At 43.1% G+C, this 24274-nt stretch overlaps 1 protein-coding gene across 2 annotated transcripts in view; it reads right to left on the reverse strand.

The window, feature by feature from the left end:
* The window catches only part of PDE1C (phosphodiesterase 1C), a 565059-nt gene that overhangs the window by 342640 nt on the left and 198145 nt on the right, over positions 1-24274 (reverse strand). For both annotated transcript variants that reach the window (XM_065884420.1, XM_065884421.1), the window contains exon 3: positions 17001-17172. In XM_065884420.1, coding sequence (XP_065740492.1) covers positions 17001-17172 — 172 coding nt within the window. The remainder of the gene's footprint in view (positions 1-17000; positions 17173-24274) is intronic.

Here is a 24274-nt window from a genome sequence, read left to right on the forward strand (position 1 = left end):
TGGTTCAGTGGTGTTTCTGCCAGGTAACTGCTGCTATTCAGTGATGAATGCAGAGATCAGAGAGGAACATTTTGGGATCATGTGGAATAAAAAGCAATCCTATAAATGTAAATTGTTACCCTATAAACATGGATTATTATTCACAGAGAGGAAGATGTATAAAATACTGAAGGACAAAGTAGAGCAGTTCAGGGTTTTTTCTATATTTTTTCTATTGACTTTGAAAATTAGCTCTTTTGCATTCCACATGATATCTAAAATGAAGTTAAAACAACAATATGTCCAGGCAGGGAATGTATAAAGAAAGCCTCTCCCCCCAAAAGATTCATATATTTACTTTCATTCTTAAAAATCATTATAAATGTATAAAATCCTTAAAACAGTTCTCAGTCCTACCCATAATCAATAGTTATTTCCTGAGCAATACATCTTCCTTCAAACCAAACAGTCTCTGTAAACACAATAGTGTTTCTCAGTAATCACATTTGGGCAAAGTCCCAAACCATCTATTTGTAAGTGGGAACAAGCCCTATCCCCACAAGTAGCATACTCCCCAAGATGAAGGTGTTCCATTCATGAGACGCTCCAGTTCCCTCCACTCCATGCCTATTTACTGCCCAGGACAAATTTCCTAGAATATATGGAGCAGATGGTTTCCTGCATCTCTTCCCAACTCCACATTCTGTGGCTTCACATTGGTAACTTGAAATTGGCCATGGTGGGAATATTTCCACTACAGAAATTGGCAAAAGCCAACGTCCATCAACAGCTGAATGGATAAACAAATCATGGTATAGCCACACAACAGAATACTACTCGGCAATTAATGAAAAGGATCTACTGATAAATGCAAAAACATGTAGGACTCTTAAAATAGTTAGACTAAGTGAAAAACGCCAGCTTCTTTTAAAAAGGATACATACTGTATGATTCCAGTTAGGCAAAAATTGAAAATGCAAAGTAATTAATATAATCTATAGCAACAGAAAGCAAATCAGCGGTTGCCCGGGGATCCACTGGGGACAGTATGGAGGGGCTGGAAGGAGGAGTTACAAGGACTGCAAGGAAATTTTGAGAGTGATGGATGTGTTCATTACCTTGATTATGGTGACAGTTTCACGCATATATACAAATGCCAAATGTATTTGAATATGTGCAGTTTTTTTCTATGTCAATTAAATCTCAATAAAACTTTGTAAAAATGCTCTTCTCTGTTTATTCCTACAACAGCATTTATTTTGTTGTATTTAATATTAACTATATAAAGCAACTAATATTTTAATAAATAAAACAAAGGCTACTGCGCAGTACAGAAATTTTTTAAAGACTCAATTTTTTTTAATTAATCAGTTTATTAATTTATTTATTTATGGTTGCGTTGGGTCTTCGTTGCTGCGCACAGGCTTTCTTTAGTTGCGGCGAGCAGGGGCTACTCTTCACTGTGGTGCGCGGGCCTCTCATTGCGGTGGCTTCTCTTGTTGCGGAGCACGGGTTTTAGGCGCGTGGGCTTCAGTAGTTGTGGCACACAGGCTCAGTAGTTGCGGCTCCCGGGCTCTAGAGTGCAGGCTCAGTAGTTGTGGCGCATGGGCTTAGTTGCTCCGCGGCGTGTGGGATCTTCCCGGACCAGGGCTCGAACCCGTGTCCTCTGCATTGGCAGGCAGATTCTTAACCACTGCACAACCAGGGAAGTCCCAATTATTGATTTACTTATATTTCTTCCACTAAACTCTAGGTTCCTTGTGGGCAAGAACCTTTCTGAAGTCTATCCTAGGCAGATATTTTCTCCTCTCCTTTGCCTCCAACTCCTCCCCCCAGGAACAATTTATGACTCTATTTCTGTGCCCTGTTTCCAGATTGGGGGGTGGGGTGGAGTGGGGTGGAAAGCACACAGGCTTTGGGGCCAAAATGGTGCAGGTTTAACTCCTGGTTCTGCTCTTTCTCAGTTGTGTGCCCTTGGCAAGTCACTTAATTCTTCTGAACCTTACTTTGCTCATACATAAAAGAGGGATGATATTGACATCTACCAGTAGCAGATCAAAAAGTGACTATACTATTCCCATGAGCAGTATGTCAGCAAAATACACAAAAATCATCAGCACTGGCACTACACAGCTTTAAGAAGGGACAAGCTATCTTGAAAAAAAATACTAATAATAGTCAATTCAAAGTTGTGAGGTATGAGCACCATCCCACTCAACCTAAGGGGTTCAGCACTGACTGGAACCGCTGGAAGAAGCCCCACTGAAAAGAGCACCCAGGGCTCCTCTTCTGGTACAGTTTATTAAGGGTCAAGATGCCCTTTGAGCCAGTGTTTCCACTTCTAGTTACCTACTCTTAGGGATACAGCTTAAAATATGGGAATATCCAGATGCATGAGGATTTTTATCACAGCATTCCTGTAAAGAATGAAAAACTGGAGACAACCTAAATGTCCAACATATATTCTCACACACACACACACACACACACACACGCACATTATGTGGCAACTTGGAAAAATGCTTAAGATAAAACATTCAGGGCTTCCCTGGTGGCACAGTGGTTGAGAATCTGCCTGCCAATGCAGGGGACACGGGTTCAAGCCCTGGTCTGGGAAGATCCCACATGCCGCGGAGCAACTAGGCCCGTGAGCCACAACTACTGAGTCTGCGCGTCTGGAGCCTGTGCTCCGCAACAAGAGAGGCCACAATAGTGAGAGGCCCGCGCACCGCAATGAAGAGTGGCTCCCGCTTGCCGCAACTAGAGAAAGCCCTCGCACAGAAACGAAGACCCAACACAGCCAAAAATTTTAAATTAATTAATTAATTAATTTTTTTAAAAAAGATAAAACATTCAGTAAAAAAAATTAGAATACAAAACTGTATCCACACTGTAATTATGACTGTAAGAATAAGTCATAGATACAAAGACTTCAGGAAGGATGCCAAAATGACAGCAGGGATTATATTCAGGATTTTTTTCTTTTACCTTTTATCAAATGTTCTACAAGATAAGTATATTATTTTTATGACAAAATCTCATTTTGTAAAAGATGAATAAAGGAGGACTGGTGACTAAGAAACTGAGGCAATGTCGCAAAGTGAGTTTATCCAGAAGGTGGTGAAAACACGTCAGCCACTGAAACTGTAAGCAAAAGTAGTCAGTGCCTTCTGAAAACTTCCACCTATCACATTCTCAAAAGAAAACATGTACGTCGCCTGAATTCTGCTGAATTGGCCTTCGGAGAAAGACAACATAAGGGACATTTGGTCACACTTCGGTTATCTAAAATGGCATGGACATATGGCATCTCGAGGGGTGGGAGAGCTCATTCTGTGATGATTCCAAAACTCCAGACATCCGCTCCAGATAAATGCTGTAAAGAAAAGGGAGCAACGTCTGTATCCGGGAACCACGGTCAGGAAAGGCCTTGATGGTCATTAGAAAAATGGTGCCCTGTGGAAGCAGCACACACCAAGGCAATGTGGATGTGGGAGAAGGAGGGAAGGAAGAAAGGGCCGAAGGGGAGCCTGCAATGCAGGTAGAACCGTGGTTCTCAGGCCTGCTGCACTCCACAAACCAAAGAAGCTTTCAAATCATACAGCTCTCTGGGCGCTACCCCAGGGATGCTGTTTTAATCATTTGTGAGTATACTGTGAAGCCCGGATTAAGAACCACTGAAATAGAAGGTAAATAATAAATCTGAAGAGAATAGAGATTACTAAGTAAAAGACAAGGTTTTCAACTGGGAGAAGATGAAACTACAGCACAGAGGGAATTTGCCTGTGGTTGCTGCTGATGCCACTGGTATTATTCATTAGAAAAGGGAAATAATTTTAGAAATTGTCTGGTCTACTTTATCTTAGATCTCTCTCTCTCTCTCTCTCTCTCTCTCTCTCTCTCTCACACACACACACAAACACACACACACACACACACACAAATACACACACCTCAAAAAGATGAACTTGAGCCAAGTAACTGAATTCTTGGTGATATTTTATAATTTAAAAAACTACAATTAATTGAGATTTGGGACTATGCTAAAGGTTTTTTAAATCTTTTTTTGAAATGATTGTAGACACACAGTAAGTTACAAAACTAGTACAGAGAGCTTCGACATACCCATTACCCAGTTTCTGCCAATGATAACGTCTTACACAACTACAGCATGTTATCAAAGCCAGGAAGGTGACATTGACACAGTATAAGTACCTAGCCTATGACCTTACTCAGATTTCAGGAGTTTTTATGCTAAGTGTTTTGACATACACTTTCTCATCTTATCCTCCCATCATTACTATTTCCATTTTGCAGAAAAGAAAACTGAGGCCAGGAGAAGCTGAGTAACTTTCCCAAGGTGGTAAGTGACGGACAGGATTAGGATAGAAACTCAGCTTTGCCTGATTCCGAGCTCCAGTTCTAAACCACCTTCCTCTACCAGGTCCCTGTATTGCACACACACCACCATGGTTCCTGGCCGTTGGGGACAAAGGGCTCTGGCAAGACTGCAGGGTGATGCTGGTGACAAGCTCGTAGGAGAGGCCTGTGGGTAGCAAGTGTGTGAGGTCACAGCCAGGAGAGCAGTAAGTCTCAAGAAGGGCCTTCTAGTTCTCCAGCCCAGCAGCTAAAGTGGCATTTGTAGGCTGAGCTATGTTCTGCAGGAGGAAGGGGTAGGCAGAGGATGAAGCCCAAGAGAGCAGGCCAGCAGGCGACGAAGTAAGAGTCCATCCTGGGCACGAGGAAATGGCAGGAAATGAAGACAGTAGGCTGCTGCGGGTACTTCACTGGGAAGCAGGCAGGAAGCAGGAGCCTAGCTAGAAAGCAAATCCACACCAACAACCAAACCAGAAGACACAGACCCCCTCGTCCATGCCAGACCAGGGAGGAAGTGTGGTCTAGTGGTTATATGTGGGTTCTGGAGCCAGAATGTGTGGCTCTAAATCCCACCCACACCTACCAACTGGTGGTCTGACTTTTGGTAAGTTAACTTCGCGCCTCAGTTTCTCCATCTGTAAATTTAAAGTAATAAAAATTTTAAAATCTCCCAGGATTGCTGTGCAGATCGAATAGACAGCATGTAAAGCATGTAGAAAAGTGCGTGACCCATCACCTTCAGTCGGGTTAGCTACTGTTATTACACACAACGTGACTGGACAAGGATTAAGAGGAAAACGCTAGAAACTAAAGAGAGGGAGAGGGTGCCTCAAAGGTCCCTGGTGTCAGAGTGGCTTTTCAGTACTAAGGGACACACCTGAGGGACAGCCAGATAAAGTGAATTCCTTCACACGACACCGGGCCTACAGCTAACTGTACATCTACCAGCAGCACTCAGCAGGAAGCTGATGTGGGATCACATCACCTACGACTACAAGGCACTTGCTGGTACCAGACACTGTGCTCACTGCTCCACATGCAGAGCCCCCTTGACTCCTCACAGGTATCCCTCGAGGAAAAGAAGATTTCATCCCATTAAACGGTTGAGGAAACTGAGGCTCAGCTTCAACTGCCTGCTCAAGGTCACACAGCAGGTGAGGAGTGGAGCTGAGATTAAAACCAGAGCTCAGGCATTCTCGCTATACTCATCAGTGATAAGATGTAGGCAAGTCTTCAGACCATGGGGTTGGGCACAGACATCAGACTCTGGCCAGCAGGAGTGGGAGCAGGGAGCAGTGCTACACGGCAGAAAGAGGCGAGGAGAAAAGACTTGGAGACCCAGTTAAAAGTCCAGACAGGGCTTCCCTGGTGGCGCAGTCGTTGAGAGTCCGCCTGCCGATCCAGGGGACATGGGTTCGTGCCCCGGTCCAGGAAGATCCCACATGCCGTGGAGCGGCTGGGCCCGTGAGCCATGGCCGCAGAGCCTGCACGGCCGGGGCCTGTGCTCCGCAAAGGGAGAGGCCACAACAGTGAGAGGCCTGCGTACCGCAAAAAAAAAAAAAGTCCAGACAATACATTCACACTCCTTTCTCTGGCTAAGTAACGCCTCCCCCAACCCACTCCATGTCACTCTCACCACTCTGCAATTTCCCATCATTCCAGTGGCACCACCAGGTTCAGGTCAAGATACTGCCTTCCACCAGATTAGAGCAGCCCACGGAGCCCCTACCCACAGGACAGGGGATTGTTTAGAGCCTGGATTTGCTGATACACTTCTTCATATTCCAAGTCAAACTTATTTCTGCCCATTAGGGTTGATGCATTTTAGACTAAAGGACTGCCCATACCACCCTTCTTTGTGTCCTTTCTCTCACAAACACCCTCCCTGGGCTCCAGGTAGGATGACGATATAACGGCTTATAAAACAATGGATGAAAGAAAAATCCAGAGTGCATGCTGACACTACAATCTAGAAAGGGAGCAAGAGAGGAAGGAAAGGGAAAGCTCTTGTTTACCATCAAATGTCATTTAATAAATGGAGAAAGAATAATAGAGTTAGAAATTACCATTGATTCAGGCAAGAATCATCAAGTGATGCTAAAACCATTGCATAAAAGTTTGTTAAGAAAGAGATTATCAGCAGCTGCATAGCACAGGGAGATCAGATCGGTGCTTTGTGACCACCTAGAGGGGTGGGATAGGAAGGGTGGGAGGGAGACGCAAGAGGGAGGAGATATGGGGATATATGTATATGTATAGCTGATTCACTTTGTTATAAAGCAGAACCTAACACACCATTGTAAAGCAATTATACTCCAATAACGATGTTAAAAAAATAAAGAAAGAAAGATTATCTTCATCGTCTCAAAGTTATCTCCCCACAGATAACTTATTACCTACAAAGGGCAGAATGGCACCTTTACAGGGGACACATCAGGGGAAACAACGTTAATGAAATAATCAAAGCTAACATCACCAGTAATGGGACAATCGACAGCCCTCTTCCAGTGCTGCATGGAGGACGCAACATCTACGTCACTTATATAGTATTCCTGTCAACATGAATAACCTGAATCAAATCGCAAGGCAACGATCAGACAATCCCAAACTGAGGAACATTCTGCCGCAAAAAACATGTGACCCGTTTGCTTCAAAAATGTTAATGCCATGCAAGACAAAGAAAGACTAAAAATCTGCTTCAAATTAAAGGAGACTGACAACTAAATGTAATGTGTGCTTCAGGAACGGGTTCTGGATCAGATAAAAAGATTGTCATAAAAGACATTATTGGGGCTTCCCTGGTGGCGCAGTGGTTGAGAGTCCGCCTGCCGATGCAGGGGACATGGGTTCGTGCCCCGGTCTGGGAAGATCCCACATGCCACGGAGTGGCTGGGCTCGTAAGCCATGGCTGCTCAGCCTGCGCGTCCGGAGCCTGTGCTCCGCAACGGGAGAGGCCCGCGTACCGCAAAAAAAAAAAAAAGACATTATCGGAACATTTGGTGAAATCTGAATGTGGGCTGTATATTAGATAATAGTATTATATCAAAGTTAAGCTTCCTGAATTTGGTAATTATACTGTGTGTGTAAGAAAGTGGTCTCACTCTTAAGCGATACAAGCTGAAGCTGAAAGGTCATGATGTCTACAACTTAAGGTCAAAAGATTCAGAAAAAAAAAAGATAAATAGATGATAGATTTGATAGCAAGCAAGCAAAAGTGACTCTAGGTGGAAGATAGACAGTTGTTCATTTTACTAGTCTTACAACTTCTCTGAAGGTTTAAAAATTGTCAAAATAGTTTTTTGAAAAACAATGTAGGCACCTACCAGTTGGCTTAGAGCTAGACACAAAAGCCTGATTCAGTGCTACCCATGGAAACCTAATGACCGACGAAACTCAGCCCCGACAGGGCCAGACAGGGTCGAAGATAGAATAATTACCAAAACAATAGAGAAACACAAATTTTAATAAATATAATTCAGCCCCCTGCATACATCCCCTTTCTCATTCTCAATCCAGACCATTTTCAAAGAATGAAACTGATGTACAGATCAAGGTTTGGATCCCGGAATCCAAGTTTGCTATTTGATTCACATCCTCCTGTTTCTGGCTTTGCAGAGTGTGCACAAGTTATACTCTCGGGCAGTTTGCAATGCGTCTGCCTCCGAGTACTTGACCCCATCACCTGAGCCAGAATCATCATCCCTTCCAAAGGAGGACAAGCATGTCTACAGCTCTTGTTCAAATAACCATCCTTCCCCAACCGAGCTGGGTCCAGAGGTAATTCATCTTAGCAAATTCAACTCCTGCTGCACTTAACAGTAATCAATAAATGGGGAGCAGCCAGACTACAGTTATGGGGCTGTCTATTCAATAAACATTAGCTGCTACTACATTTAGAAGTGATAGAAAAAACAACGGTCCCTGTTCCAATCCATGCGGGAAGACATATTTTCACAAGGGTCTTCCCCAGACTGTCCATGCTCTTCTTCCTCCATAGGTTTTTAAATCCCATGCTGTTCTCCAGCTCCATTATTCCATCTCTGCTGCCGGGCAGAAAACCTTAGTCTTGATGTTCTGTGTATAGAGGGCAGAGGCATGAAAATATAAATCCTAATTCTGTAATTTAATTAGAAAAAAATATGCAGTCTTCTTTCTACTTCCCCAAAGATTTCCCAAAGCTCCAAAGATCTCTGCCTATGGAATAAAAGTGAACCTTCTTCTCATGGCAAACAACACCCTGCCATATTTGGTCTCAACTTTACTTTTCCAAGACTGCCTCACTTTCACATGCCTTAGACACAAATCCAACAGTTCCTTCAACATATGCCATGTCTTCCTGCCTCCTGACCCTGGCTAACGCCGTTCCTTTTGCTTCCCTTTTATGTCCACCATGATCCAGGCTGGCCTGTTTCAATGGTTACACCAAGTGTCATTCAACATATTCACTGATCCATGTAAGGTCAGGGGGCAAGGGTATGTGCTGATCCAGTTCACCTCAAGTGGCTCCAGTGCCGGGCATGGGATGTGACTGCAGAACAAGCACTGAGCATTTGAATGGGAAGAGAGCATCCGTTATTAGAAAGATTCAATAAGAAGGAAATCTCTCCTTTCCTGCTAGCAAGGGCAGAAACCCTGCCTTAAGGCTGCAAGTGGGGACAAAAATTTCTACAGAGTAAAACACAAGGTAACATTATCGTGAGGTTCATAACATAACCCGGGATCCCCCACTGCTGAGGACAGGGACCAATCACCAATCAAGGGATATTACCGCAGGGCACAGCTTCAAAGGGTGTTGCTCTATTTTTATTTAGGGAACCTTAATTTTACTGCAGAAAAACCAATGAGGTAAAGTCATTCATCACTGAAAGTTTCTAAGGCATAACATACGGTGCTTCTGAGGTATTTCCCAGTGTAGGGTCCCATATCAGTTAGGCCAATCTGTCTCTTTACCTCATCCACCATTAAGACTTAGCCCAAGGCCTGGTCCTGGGGAAGAGGAGGATATAATGTAGGAGAAGCAGGAAGCCAGAGACCCAGCTTTTCGGACTTGGGGGATTACAGGGAGACGAGGCAGATGGGGCAGGAGTGAGACTTCCACTTCTCTTTCCAGAGGGACATCTACCCATAAACCAGAAGGTCCACATCTGAGTAAACTCTGTGGCCAGTAGAGTCAGGTAGAAGGAGGCTGGGTTTTAGCTTCCCCAAGTTGTCTCTTGGGTTCTGTGTGGTTTGGACAGGCCCCAGAGGTTCCCACAAGCTCCTGAGGTTGAACCTCAGAAGTTACCAGGGATTGTGCTTGGGGAGTTGACCCATGAGGTTGACATGGGGACAAAGTACCCAAGGGCTAAAGGCCAGACCATCTGATCCAGAAGCACATGAGAATCATGACCAGACCTCGATGGGATGCAAAGCACCGCCATGGAGAGATGGGAGACCTGCCTTCATTTAGAGAGAACTTCAGAGACTCCTAGCACACTTCAAGTCTCTGTGTGACCAAGGACAGAAGTTCCTGTTGCTCATCAGGAAGCACGGGAGGTTGACCCACGCTGCACACTGGCAGAGAGATGGAGATGAAGCCTCCAGGAGTATCCGAGCCTCTCCCCCGCCTGACAGTACTGAAGCTCCCCACTCCTCCCTGTGGGATTCTCCTAGGATGACTCACCCACACTTTGTAAAATGTTCTGCTAGGAGTTATTCTGATTTAGGCATATACCAAGTTGTTGAGGACACCTCGGATGAGTGCCATTCCTATGGGTAGAACCCTGGCTTCCCGGATAGCCTGATGAGAATGTGTCTGGTTTGAAAAAGGATACGCTCTTAAGGGGAAGTTAGCCTTGGAGACAGGTCCACTGGCTGGCAACCAGAGTGTTCAAACCAGCTGTACAATGTCCAACATTCTTTAGCATTTCCCTTGTACAAAAGAAACAATTATATTTGGGGTACGATTTTAAATGCTCCCTTCTCACGTTGTAGCTTCTTTAGTTAATCTCAATGTTTCAGCAAAGTCTCCAGTGGGCAATAAAAGTACAAAAGACTAAAAGAAACTGTGGCCTGCCCCATGTTCACCCCACCACTAGATGCAGCATCAAGTATAAAATCAAGCACAGAAAACTGGCCCAGGATTTCTAGGCCAGTAGCCTTGAAGCTGCAGCTGTGCCCACAGCACAGAGCTGGCAGTGGTGTGCCAGCAGAGCATCGCAGCATGGTGTGAGGCTGCGTTAGCCGGGGCCTTCTGAGAAGCAGGTGCCAAGGAAGGATTAGACGTGCAAGAAATTTATCAGGGGGAACATCTGAAAGAGAAAATGGGGAAGGAGCCAGAGGAGGCAGGGAGAGGCGAGATGCAGGTCTGACCTCCAGCGAAGGAGAGAAGGACGGCAGGTTGGGTGGGAGCGTCTTAGATCACAGTGCAATTCTAAAGAAAGTTCACCAAGGAACTTGGAGTCCTCGAGCTGAAGTCACCATCAGAGGAGTCCCGTGTCTCCCAGGAATGGCCACCCTTAGGATCCCTGGCACTCTTAGTCATTGGCTGAAAGTACCCTTGAGAAACACAGCCAGAGCCATCACAGGGACAAATATCCTTGCACAGAAGCTGGGGCCATGGGTCAAGTACATTCCGTGTGGTCAGAGATGTGAGAGGTGCATTCACATGGCCACCACAGAGACAAAACTCCCTCTTTCCCAAAATACTAGTGGAAGGACCAGGAAGAATGCAAACGGAACGGTGTCTGCACGATATATGCTTTGTCAATTTCCAACATTGGAAAATCTGTCTATAAAAACTTGCTTTGCAAAGAGAAGCCTAAGTATTTCCCTTGTGGGAAGCCAAAGTTGCAACAGAAACTCTTCTGAGTTTTAAAAAAACTCAGAATTCATTCTTTCATTTTTCCCCTTCACAGACCTGAGCAAAACTCTACCGCTTTGGATTAGCGAAGACTAGAAAGGAAAATGTCAACTCCAGGGAGACAGCACTAAGTCACGGAAGTAGGGGCCCCCCGAAGTTCCCGGTGGGTGACCAACATATGGTGATAGAGAAAGACATGTGACCAGACTTCCCATGAGCTAATTGGGAATTTTAACCCATGACTCATTCCGGGGTGGGGTCTGAAGCTGCAGGGGACGCTACCCCACACCAAGCCATATCATCAGCCAGATTGCACACTTCCTGAAAGTAATCAAGTCAGAAACTGGCTTCTTGGCTATAGCTGTTGGTGGAAAAATGAATGCCAAAAGCCAAAATGAGGATGAGTTCAACGATTTAATTCTGCGTGGAAAACGCAATCCGTTAAATGGGATCTGACAAGGACTTAATCTCATCTGCGGCCGAGGGTGTTGGCTCAATCAATGCAGTTCTGCTCTCTGGAACATATTCTTAGTAAGTTACGTATAGAATCAGGAACGCTTTTGCCAAAGCCCAAATAAGTCCATTCTGTGTGGGAAGAGAAGTTCATCAATCCCCCAGTGACTCTCCAGGGAGTGAGCAAACTCTTCTTCCAAATGCAAAATTATCAAAACCTATGTTGGGTCACACAATTCAAGGTAAGTAACTGAGATGGCCAACGTGCTGGATGGCTTCAGAATTTCCACTACTGCCCAAGGAGGTCAGGCCAGAGGCCAGCCTTGCTCACAAAGTACCTACTGGGCTCGTATTCCCAGCCTGGGGCACATTGCACAGCCCAGTCACAGAAGAAGGGGTCAAGGTGCAGAGGATCAATCCACTCCTAAACAGGATTTTGAAAAACTGGGAGAGAAGGAATTAGGGGCTGCCATATTCATCGCCCACTCAATCCTAGCAACAGGACCCGAGGCCACTGCTGTTATTTCACTGTTTCCGTTTGTAAAATGAGGCAACTGAGAATCAAAACCATGACTCAAAATCACACAGTTAAGAAGAGCATTTGCAAATTCATGCCTGTGGTATTCCAAAGCCCACGCCTCACTCCTCAGAGGGTGGTCCTTGGACCACCACATCACTTGGGAGCTTGTTAGAAACACAGATTCACAGGCTGCTATCCAGACCTACTGAATGTGGGTCTGCATTTAACAGGATCCCTCAACGAATTTATTGGACATAAAGTTTACCTTAATGGGCTCCTACCAGAAAGGGGTAGGTGGATCAAAAACGTAAGTTTAGACTAGAAAAAAAGAGTTAGTGCGATAGAACAGGATAAGCCTCAAACTATATATCCAAATTGCACATCCAGATTAGTAGAATCAATCACTCTATCTTATTTCACCAACAGCAAACCCAGAAGCAGGAAAGCCAAGGTGATGTGGTGGTAGAACATGGTGGACAGGTAAGGCTTTGGAGCCAGGTGGACTGGGTTGAAATTTCCAGCTCTGCCACTTGCTGGGTGGCTTTGGGTAAGTTACTTGATCTCTCTGAGACTCAGTTTCCTGACCTGCACAACTGGGATAGCACTACACACCTTACCACGGTTTGGGGAGATTAAATGAGCAAATGAATGTACAGTTCCTAGACATAGCAGATGCTCAATAAACATTGGTTTCCTTAACTTTCAGTACAATCTGGGCTGGGTCTCACCTTTGCAAATGTGCACACTAGAAGCTGGGGAGATAAAGGGTTCTCAGCAGCCAGCTCTTTCCTGTTCTCTTGGGTCTTCTAGTGGTAAATACTAAGATTCCGGTCACTAATCAGACTGGCTGGACTGCCCTATCTTCCTTAAGCTTCAGGCTCAGCACATTCTCTCATCTCTTTTAAGAAAAACCTGAGCAGAACAAGGTTCAAAGGGACAGATCGTGAGGAACAAGGAAAACAGGCACCTGGGTACAGTTCCCAGAAGTGTCTACTTTCGAGACACTCAAGACGTTTTATTTAGCTTTGGTCCCCACTTTCCTCTTTTCAAAAGTCTCGGGTTTTGAAAGCAGACTTTTTTTCATGTCAGAGGCTTCGTGAGCTTTCAGAGCCCACAGTGTCTGCACCGGGACCCACAAAACCCAAGTCTGATCTTATTCACTCTGTGTGTATCTGCTCAAAGGCATGGAGGAGTGGGAGGTGGCTGCCAAGCGCTACCTGCACGTGCGTCCCCAGCTGCTGCCCGGAAGGACACCCCCACCTACCACGCCCACTGCTGCATCAGTTACAGAAGCTGATACAATAGGTGTTCTTGGGACAGAGTATCTCCCACAGATGGAAGTAGCTGAGGGCAAGGGTCCCAATGAGGGTCCCATGGTCTGACTGCCTCAGGAACAGCTCCAGCACGAATAAAGAGGCATTTCCTTGCCCAATCAAAAAAAAAAAAAAAGATGACCATATTTTGTGGCCCCAAATTCCAAATGCCCTCCAAGTGTGAACAAGGAGAAAGAGAAGGGAGTAGGCAAAGCTATCACTTCTCCCCTGTTGCTCGGTGGTAACGATCCTGCAGAGGAGCTATGAGGACAGAGGATGCCAATTCACAAGAACCATGTGTTCCTCCGCAGCAAACAAGACTCTGCAGAACTGCAAAGGGCAGGATGTTCACAGTCACATGCCCGGATCCCTTAATTGTGTGTGGGGTTGTGTATAAGTGTGTACACACACACACACACACACACACACACACACACACACGGCACGGTGGCTGAGAGACTGAATTTCAGAGTCAGAAAAAAGAACCCAACACCCCAATCTCAGCAAAGGGACGACTGTACTGTTTGGTTAAAGAAGTTATCATAGGGATTGAGAGCGCTGATGATGGATGCACCCCTGAAGTTTAAAACTGCAGGAGCATAATGCACTGGTCGTCCTAGATTTTCCGGAGTCACTAATATTGGAGTCAGCAATTACCAGGTTTTTTCACTCCTGGAGTAAAAAGGGAGGTGGGGGGGGGAACACATTGTGATATATTCCTATCACATTATTTAATATCCAGCTACAACTCATTCCTTCTCTGCAATCCAAAAGGCATCTAGAAAACAAGTGGTATTATTACAAGGGCAAGCTTTTTTTGTTTTGAATTTTATTTTATTTATTTTTTATACAGCAGGTTCTTATTAGTTATCTATTTTATACATATTAGTGTATACATGTCAATCCCAATCTCTCAATTCATCCCACCACCACCACCCCTGCTTTCCCCCCTTGGTATCCATACGTTTGTTCTCTACATCTGTGTCTCTATTTCTGCCTTGCAAACCGGTTCATCTGTACCATTTTTCTAGATTCCACATATACGCGTTAATATATGATGTTTTTCTCTTTCTGACTTACTTCACTCTGTATGACGGTCTCTACAAATGACGCAATTTCGTTCCTTTTTATGGCTGACTAATATTTCATTGTATATATGTACCACATCTTCTTCATCCATTCATCTGTCAGTGCGCATTTAGGTTGCTTCCATGACCTGGCTATTGTAAATAGTGCTGCAGTGAACATTGGGGTGCATGTGTCTTTTTGAATTATGGCTTTCTCTGGGTATATGCACAGGAGTGGGATTGCTGAGTCATATGGTAGTTCTATTTTTAGTTTTTTAAGGAACCTCCATACTGTTCCCCATAGTGGCTGTATCAATTTACATTCCCAGCAACAGTGCAAGAGGGTTCCCTTTCTCCACACCCTCTCCAGCATTTATTGTTTGTAGATTTTTTTGATGATGGCCATTCTGACAGGTGTGAGGTGATACCTCATTGCAGTTTTGATTTGCATTTCTCTAATGATTAGTGATGTTGAGCAGCTTTTCACGTACTTCTTGGCCATCTGTATGTCTTCTTTGAAGAAATGTCTATTTAGGTCTTCTGCTACAAGAGCAACCTTGATTCTGCTCTAAATTATTTCTTGATGAGTAAGCTATTCCCACATTTTGCTTATAATAACTTATCTGCAACAAATCTCACAACTGATGTTACTACCACAATTAAGGACAACTGCTTTAGAGAATATTTACCCTCTAACATTGCTGTTGAAATCAACTGTCTTCTTTGGAAGAAAGGATGGTTCCAGGATAGCACAGAATTGTATTAAGGAGACCAGTAAATGAACAACAAATGCCAATACATTTCTGGCTTCCACTGCTATAGGACTGGCATATTTACACCTACTGTGTTTCTCCTACTACACACCAAGTGCTACAAGGAATCAGAAATAAATCCTGACCTTAAGAAACTTATAACTTAATCTCTTTCTGGAACCAAGACATTGGCACATAATACAACTAGCAGATCAAAAGAAGTTCATGGCCATCAGTACCTTTTCTCTATTAAAGAGCACAGAGGGAATGCAAAGAGAAGGGATGATGGTAATGGAGTTGGGCTAGCAAATACGATGTTCTTTTCATGGGAGCAGCTCTTTAGCTATTCACTGAAGAAGACTATGAACCTGGTTTGAGGTGGAAGGTGTAATTACCAGAAGACAGTATATGAAGGGGTTGACTCCACCAGAGACACTTGCAGATGAGAACACACAGACCACGAGACCCATTCACCCTCCCCTCTTCCCCCCACAGTCACTTGCAGAGAATCACAGGTTCATAGAATGTACTTCTCTCTACTTGAGTGGTTTTTATTTCATTTAAACCTCACAATGCAGTAAACCCTTACTAGGAATAAGAAAAGCATTTGCCTTGCAATTCTGGTCCCACCACTGCATCAGTCACATTATATAAAGAAATCCAAACCCCTATTCATCACTCCTTTTCAGAACTCATCTATAATTCAGTCCACACTAAGAACCTTCACACAATGAAATGGCTTTTACTGGGCGATTACACATATCACCTGGATGCAAAAGAGAACACATTTTTCAAGTATATTTCCTGGACTCCAAATCCTGTCTGATTTGTTTATGAGGGAAGAAAAGGGAAGCTTACATGTACTACTAGCCATGTGGAGAGTACGAAAGCCTTATATAATGGAAAGAAAAATGAAAGAAGTAAAATTAGAATAACAGGGGGAAAGGAGGGGAGGAAGGCAGGCTGGCAAAATCATTAAAACTTAATTTCTGACACCAGTACAACTACGTTTTTCAAAAGTGAGTTTGAAAGACCCATTCAGAAAAAAGAATCACTTTTCTATACCACATCCATACCCAGACTGATTTTTATTTAATACAGGTGAGAAGGTAAGGAGACGCCTCATGATGGAAGTGGAGTACAATACAAAAAGAAAACACCAGAGAACTTTGCGGGAAAACGCAGGACTAAACGATGAACAAGAACAGAGTCAACAGCCACCTGGGAAACCACAGAAGAAGATCCGCACTTCATTTCAGGAGGCAGCAGCTCTCACTTCTCTTACAACTAGAAAACTTCCCCCAGCAAGGAACTCTAAAGGCACGGGGCTGAGTTAATTCCCACCACATGCTTTTTCCCCCCCGTGCACTTATCTCCCTTCGTCATCCTCCTTTGAAGCAAAAGACTCATTAATCCAATTCAAATTGCCAATGTCAGTAAATCCTTTGCCTCAGCATTTAAATGCCAATACCAATTAAATACCAACAGCAACTTAACTACTGATATGGTCTTCACTACATTCAGGAAATCCAGCCAGAAGTTTAGCGGCATTACTTCCGACACTACTTCATCAATTCTAATTTACTTCGTGCAGAGAAATGAGGTAATTTGCTGGCCACGCTGACGCGGCATCCAACTGGACTGAAATAACTCCACAAGCAAATAAGAAGGAACAAACTGAGTTGCAATCCACCAAACCTGAAGGACGTTTTCACCAAGGCTTCCGGGCTATCAAGCTGAGGCAATTCATCAGCTAGGATTTCCTCCGGTGGCCGGGGGTCATGGACAATCGTCGGCCGTGGCTTCTCCTTGACATTCCCTGTGAGACCGTCGATGAGGGAGTTCCACAGACAGTTCTGCGACTTAGACCCTGAGGCATGAGGGGGAAAAAGGGGTGCAGGTGAGTTACCAACCAACTCCATGGCCTGCCTTGCCCAACTTGGGATTTTCAAAAGCAGAGCAGGAACACTGACGTATCTTTCATGATCTCCACCAACATCAGAGGGCTCCAAAAGGTTTTGGTCAGGCAACTTAAGGAGTAACCAGGATTTTTTAAGTTTATATACAAAAATAGGTTAGTACTCTGAGCATTTTAACTCACAGCTAAGTATTGTGAATATATATCCTGTCTCATTTCAGTGGTAATCAACTCCAACTCCTGACAGAGTTGTCGGTATTTACTGAAGTATTTATTCAGCAACTGGAAGTATACAAAGGACAACCATTTTAGAGAATAGCAGGATATTCAGACACAAGTCTCCCCTGGGAACTCATCTTGCCTAAGGCCCAAGTTTCAAGACTGTATTCTGTGGAGACACCCACCCCAAAGAGGGCCCCCCTCTAAGAACTAGAACCCACTATAGGCAGGTTCATTCTTCTGGAAGATCAAGACTCAAGGAAAACTACACTGGATGTTTACCAAGACCCTACCCTACAAACACTTCAAACATATGAGATGAACATTAAAATTAAAGGCAGACGTGAAGTAGATATGGTGCCACAAAATAGGGCCTGATCAGCCAGGTATTCAAGGTCAGTATCAACAGTGATAAGTTATATCCTTGATACGATGTGATGAAAATGGCACTTTACCTCCATGGTCTTTCTCCCCAAAATATATAACCCCAAAGTACTAAGCATGTTTCCATCTTCTGTAAACTTAATACTTTAACATCTGCCCTACATGCGTATCCCAGACAAGCCCTGTTTGGACAACCAGAAAATACCCCTGAGTCATCTTGCCTTGGCCTCCTGCCTCCGTCACCTCCCCCTTCCTCCCTCCCCTCCATTCCTCAGGAAGAGTCCCCCCTCCAACGGGCATGCTTTTCAGATACCAGCCAGCCAAACCAGCAACCACACCCCAACACCTCCCTCACCAAGCTTTCACATCCTGAGTCACTCTCCACCTGCCCCGATAACCCCAGACAGGTACCAGACATCTAGGGACAGCCCCTATGCCCCAGAGCGCACTAAAATTATTCAAACTAGCCAATCCTAAGCCTGCTTACCTGGCAGAACCCATTCCTTCCTGCAGAAACCACAGTAAAGACTCTTGCCCACAGTTCCTCCCTCCCTCTGCCTCACAACAACCCCAATGCTTCTCAGCGTGGCCTCCGTGGTATGACGTGTACCCCCTCTTTTGGGATCTGTGAATACTAACAAGCTATCTTTTCAATGGCAGTCATCCCCGGATCTGTTGGCCTTACCACACCTAAAACTAATAAAACCCATTAAAACACTCAGTCTAGTCATAGGGAAAAGACAAATCCCAACTGACAGACACTCTGCAAAACATCTGACCAGTACTCCTCAAAACCGTCAAGGTAATCAAAGAACAAGGAAAGTCTGAAAACCTGTCACAGCCTAGAGGAGCCTAAGAAGACATGATAACTAATGTGGTATCCTGATGGGGTCCTGAAACTAAGAAAGGACATTAGGAAAAACTAAGGAAATTTCAATAAAGTATGTACATTAGTTAATAATAATGTATATCGATATTGGTTCATTAATTGTGACAAATGTACCATACTAATATAAAAGCTTAATAATTGGGGAAACTGGGAATGGGGTATTTGGGAGCTCTTTGTACTATCTTTGCAAATTTTCTGTAAATCTAAAAATGTTCTAAAATTAAGAGTTATTATAAAAATACAAATAAGTATTAAAAATAAGTAATAAAAATAGTTATTATTTTAAATGTCTATGAGCAAGTTATATTTTTAAGGTAGAGACTGAGGGCATGACCACTATCATTATCCAGTTACCATTGGCCGGTGCTGGTTATCCTCTTCCCAGAGGAAAGAAAGCCTTTATCTTTGCTCAGATATACTGTCAGGTCTCTGAGTCATGCACCCATGGAGCTCTGTCCATCCAGAGGGGGTTGGCTTTTTCTATCCCATCTGTGCAGAAGGAGGACCTTTTTCTAATTCACACAAAGACTCTTTATGGGGCATGAGGAGGTGGGCATGGAGGGGTAAGGAGCAGTGCCAGCTAATGCACATGCATGTGATCGGTGGGTAGAGAACATATTCGTATGCTCATGGGGCTGCCTCCCTGATCAACCATCCACAGCCCACAACAGAAGAAATCACCGTAGTTTGTTGTGCCTGAAGGTTGTCTCTGCAGCTAAGATCAAAAGAACTTCACACACAAAAGGGAGCACCTCATGAGGACCCCTGAACCTTCACCAAGGACACCCATGGCTCCGAAAACAACTCTTTTAATGACCACAGTCACGAATGATCCTTGGGGTTGTACCACATCCAAACTGCTTTTGTGTCAATCCAGAGAAAATTAAGGCACATTAAGAGCAGAAAACAGAGCTCTCCAACTCCTGAAATGCAAGACAGCTTTTTCAAAGTCCTAAACACATATCTTAATAAGATCTGGTCCTATTAATGAAAGTCTGGTTTTGTGTTAATGAAGGTCTGGTTCTAGGAGGAAGACAAAAGCAGCAGCCTGTTTTCTTAGATTTGATCTAAGCAAAGACCTTACAATAAACTCCCTGCCTATTTCCCTTCATTCTTTCATTTACTCATTCAATATACAAATTTTGAATTCCCTCAATATGCCAGATTCCATTCTGGGCTCTCGAAATAGACAGATGAATGAGACTGGTTCCCTTGGGATGAGTCAGCCTATAAACAATCACAATAAATGGGCAATGCACCACAACTAAGGGACAAAGAAGTGCTAGAAGGGGCAGAGGAGAGCTCCCCCACTCTGCCTCAGGGCCCTGGGGAAAGCCACACAGCGAACGTAACGTCTGATATGGGTCTAAAGCAGGAACAGATCTTCAGCAGATGGGGAAGAGAGAGAAGAGCATTCAGTGCAAATAGCATGTGCAAAGGCTCTGTGGCAGAACAAAGCAGCTCGAGAGAGAGGACAGTGACCAGAGATAAGGCCAAATATTGGTTGTATAGGGCCTTGAATAAAATGCTAATTATTTTAGAATTTCTTCTGTAGGCAAAAAAGAACTAAATATTTTTAACCAAGGTTATGGTGACATGACCATTTCCGTGTTTCTGAAAGCAAACGAGGGTGCTGTAGAGTAGTGAACCTGTGGGGACTAGCAAGGCTATATGAAGAGGTCTGTGAATCCATTGTATCTGTAGATGGAATAACAAAGTCTATATATACGACTAATTTTTAAGTATATACAGATATGATTAATAAACTAGAAATTTATGTAAAAGCACTAATGAATGCATAATAGGTTTTTCATTTTCTCAGTCAGTGAATCAGAAGGGTCATGTGATTCAAGCTATCTGTCCATCAGGGGTCCCAGATGGACATGCAGTAACACCTTCAGAAGTTGTACCAGCAGCTACAAAGATACACTGGCAAGTTTAAAAGAAGACAGCCGCTATGGAGAACAGTATGGAGGTTCCTTAAAAAACTAAAAATAGAACTACCATATGGCCCAGCAATCCCCCTACTGGGCATATACCCTGAGAAAACCATAATTCCAAAAGAGTCATGTACCACAATGTTCATTGCAGCACTATTTACAATAGCCAGGACATGGAAGCAACCTAAGTGTTCATTGACAGATGACTGGATAAAGAAGATGTGGCACATATATACAGTGGAATATTACTCAGCCATAAAAAGAAACGAAATTGAGTTATTTGTAGTGAGGTGGATGGACCTAGAGTCTGTCATACAGAGTGAAGTAAGTCAGAAAGAGAAAAACAAATACCGTACGCTAACACATATATATGGAATCAAAAAAACAAAATGGTTCTGAAGAACCTAGGGGCAGGATAGGAATAAAGATGCAGACGTAGAGAATGGACTTGAGGACATGGGGAGGGGGAAGGGTAAGCTGGGACAAACGAGAGAGTGGCATTTACATATATACACTACCAAATGTAAAATAGATAGCTAGTGGGAAGCAGCTGCATAGCACAGGGAGATCAGCTCGGTGCTTTGTGACCACCTGGAGGGGTAGGATAGGGAGGCTGGGAGAAAGACTCAAGAGGGAGGGGATATGGGGATATATGTATATGTATAGCTGATTCACTTTGTTATACAGCAGAATCTAACACAACAATGTAAAGCAATTATACTCCAATAGAGATGTTTTAAAAAAATAAAAATAATTTTTAAGGTTAATTTTAAGTTACGTAAATTTCACCTCAATAAAAAAAATATATAAAAAGGAAGAAAAAAAAAAAGAAGACGACTGTGGCAGAAGCTATAAATAGGATTCACTCAACATTCATTCCCAACTCCCTTTTTACTTGCCTTCCTCTTCCGAAGAGGCTAGAAAACAATATACTCAATTTCCAAGCCTCCCTTACTGCTATGGCTAACCATATGTTATAATTCTGGCCAATGAAATGTAGGTGGAAATCCCTGGGACTAGTGTCTCTGTCCCAATGAAAAAGTAAAGTCTCAACAGGAGAAAAACATTTTTGTCCCTTTAAATTTTGCCTTTCCTTATTTTCCCCTTTGCTTTTCTTTCTTCTTCTTACTGGAAGGTGAACATGTGTTAGAGCTACAGCAGCCATCTCATGACCATGAGGTGACAAGCATTATGACAAAAGCTTACACCTTGCATATGGAAAAACATAAAGGTGGAAAGAACCTGAATCCCCGACAACACATCCAGATTTCTAGATGTGAGACATATGAATACTGACTTATTACATTCTTAGGTATTTGGTTGTTTGTAGCCAAATGCTTTCCTAAATGTTATATGTGTGCTCAGCATATTAACATAAAGGTGTTCCCCATATCCAAATGATACACTCTCTATAAAGTACTAAGAACTGACATTTTAATAAATCCTCCAATTATCTTGTGAAAGGCATAACTACACTGCACAGTTTTCTCATGTTAAAATTATTAATTTGTTAAATGCAAACAGTTATAACACATTACAATTTTTATAGCTTATTTTGGCAATTCCTCACATTTTTTAATATTCTGGGAAACTCAAAAAATGGAAATGGCCTGGTTCTCTTGACCTTTGAGAACCCAGAGAACCATCAGTCTCATGGGATAGTCCTTGATTTGGTTTTTGTTTTGTTTTGTTTTTTAACTTGGGGGGGGCGGGGCGGGGCGGGGTCTTTGATCAAAAAATTGTTGGGAACCAGCAATACAGAGGATGTTCCAGCTGGGAGGTGTGCGTGAGCCTAGAACCGGGTGATCAACCAAAAGGCAAATTGGCCGTGAGAAAATGAGGGGTCTGGAAAAGCACAGTGATGATAAAGACAGAGAGAAACAGGTGGATTTAGGAGATATGCAAGTAGAATCAGTAGGATTTGGTAACTGATTGGGTGTAGACGATGAAGAGAGAAGTGGCAAGATGGATTGAGGTTTCTGGTTAAGCAGCCAGGTAGGCTGTGATGCCGTTAGAAAATGCTGGAGGTGGAGCAGCTCGTGGGCCTGCAGTTGAACCATGCTCTGAAAAGCTGTATTTCAAGATAGAAAATATAAGCAAAGATCCCCTCCATATTCATGAAGAGGAAGCACACAGATGATGAATACATGATTCAAATGAGAATATTCTGTTTCAGCAAACACTTCTATCGTGACTGAGATAGGAAAATTTTTCACAGCAGGATAAAATGGGGAATAAATTACCCTTCTCACTGAACCCAAACAATAGTTTTTTAAAAACTATAATAATAATAAATGTTTTAAAGAAGGGCAATATCAAAGCCTCAGCCCTGTCCTGGAGTGTTCCAGCCATTATCTGACTTGATAAAAGCTGTAATTTAAGCAGAACTTGGGCTCCATCCACAAGGATCTAATTATAACAGCTCATTAGTACTGTATCACCTATAACCTGGCCTAAGGCACAAACCCGAGAGAGATCCAGGAAGCTGGCATAACATGAAGTATTATAAGGAGAATTTTGCTATTTCTGTTTTAATCCCTTTCAGAAGGTAAATTATTGACAACAGTCTGCTGTACGTGAACAACACAGCACAAAATGGGAAGACAAGAATAGTGGATATGACTGGGGCGTAAGTCCACTGATACGTGCCAACCATCAACAGAAGGGGATTTACGATTGTGCCCCCAATACTCTAGCACAGTGCAGAGCACTTTAGAGCTCTGTGCCGAATCCGTCAAGACATACAGAAGCTTTTATTACACCATCCCTGCCCTCAAGAAACTTTGGAGAGGCAGAAAAATGCAAGGTAACTACTGAGTGGTTCAGACTAGAGCCAGTCTTTGGAAAAATAAATCTGTTTTCCCCTACCCCTCATCCCCATCCCCTCCATAAACATTGTTAAGAAAAATGGTTAAAGACTTGAAATGGACAAAAAAGTTTAGTGAATATCCTGTCTAACTCACCCATCTCAGTTATCTCCATTTTCTATTATCTTGTAGCTATTTCACAGTTCTGAAAATTGGAGAAAACTAATAGTAATGCAAATGATTTTTGGTTTTAGAAATGTAAAGTTGTCCCATGGAATGCAATTAATTATTGCCTTGTAGATATGATGCATTTTGCCAGTTTTACATCTAATAAGCAAATTCATCTCAGCCTTCCTGACGGATTTGTATATTTGCTCTTTGGATTCTCCTTCAAACCAGTTGTAACATCTTACTGGTTTCTTCATCAATTAATGAGTTAAATAAGATCTTTAACATATATTCACTTTGGATTCTTATGATTTTTTAAAATTATCCTTTAGCAATACCAAAGACCTCATGCTGTCCATAACCAATATTTGCTGCACTCCTTGAGAAATTCCTATAATTAACCTAACCATACTAGTCAATTGAATTAACTATGCTACATATATATAATGAGCTACTAATATCCCAAAGTCTGTAAACTGATGAGGAGTGATTTCCAATATGTATGCTAAGTGGGGAAAAAGCAACATGTGTGAGTTGTATATTATGCTATCTAGTATTTGATAGTGTATTATGCTATCTCTGGAGTAAAAGATAGGGGAAATGTCTTTGCATATTTTTGCAAAAAGACAAACAAGAATAACAGACTA

Source organism: Phocoena phocoena, chromosome 9, assembly GCF_963924675.1.
Source record: "Phocoena phocoena chromosome 9, mPhoPho1.1, whole genome shotgun sequence".
NCBI classification, from domain to species: domain Eukaryota; kingdom Metazoa; phylum Chordata; class Mammalia; order Artiodactyla; family Phocoenidae; genus Phocoena; species Phocoena phocoena.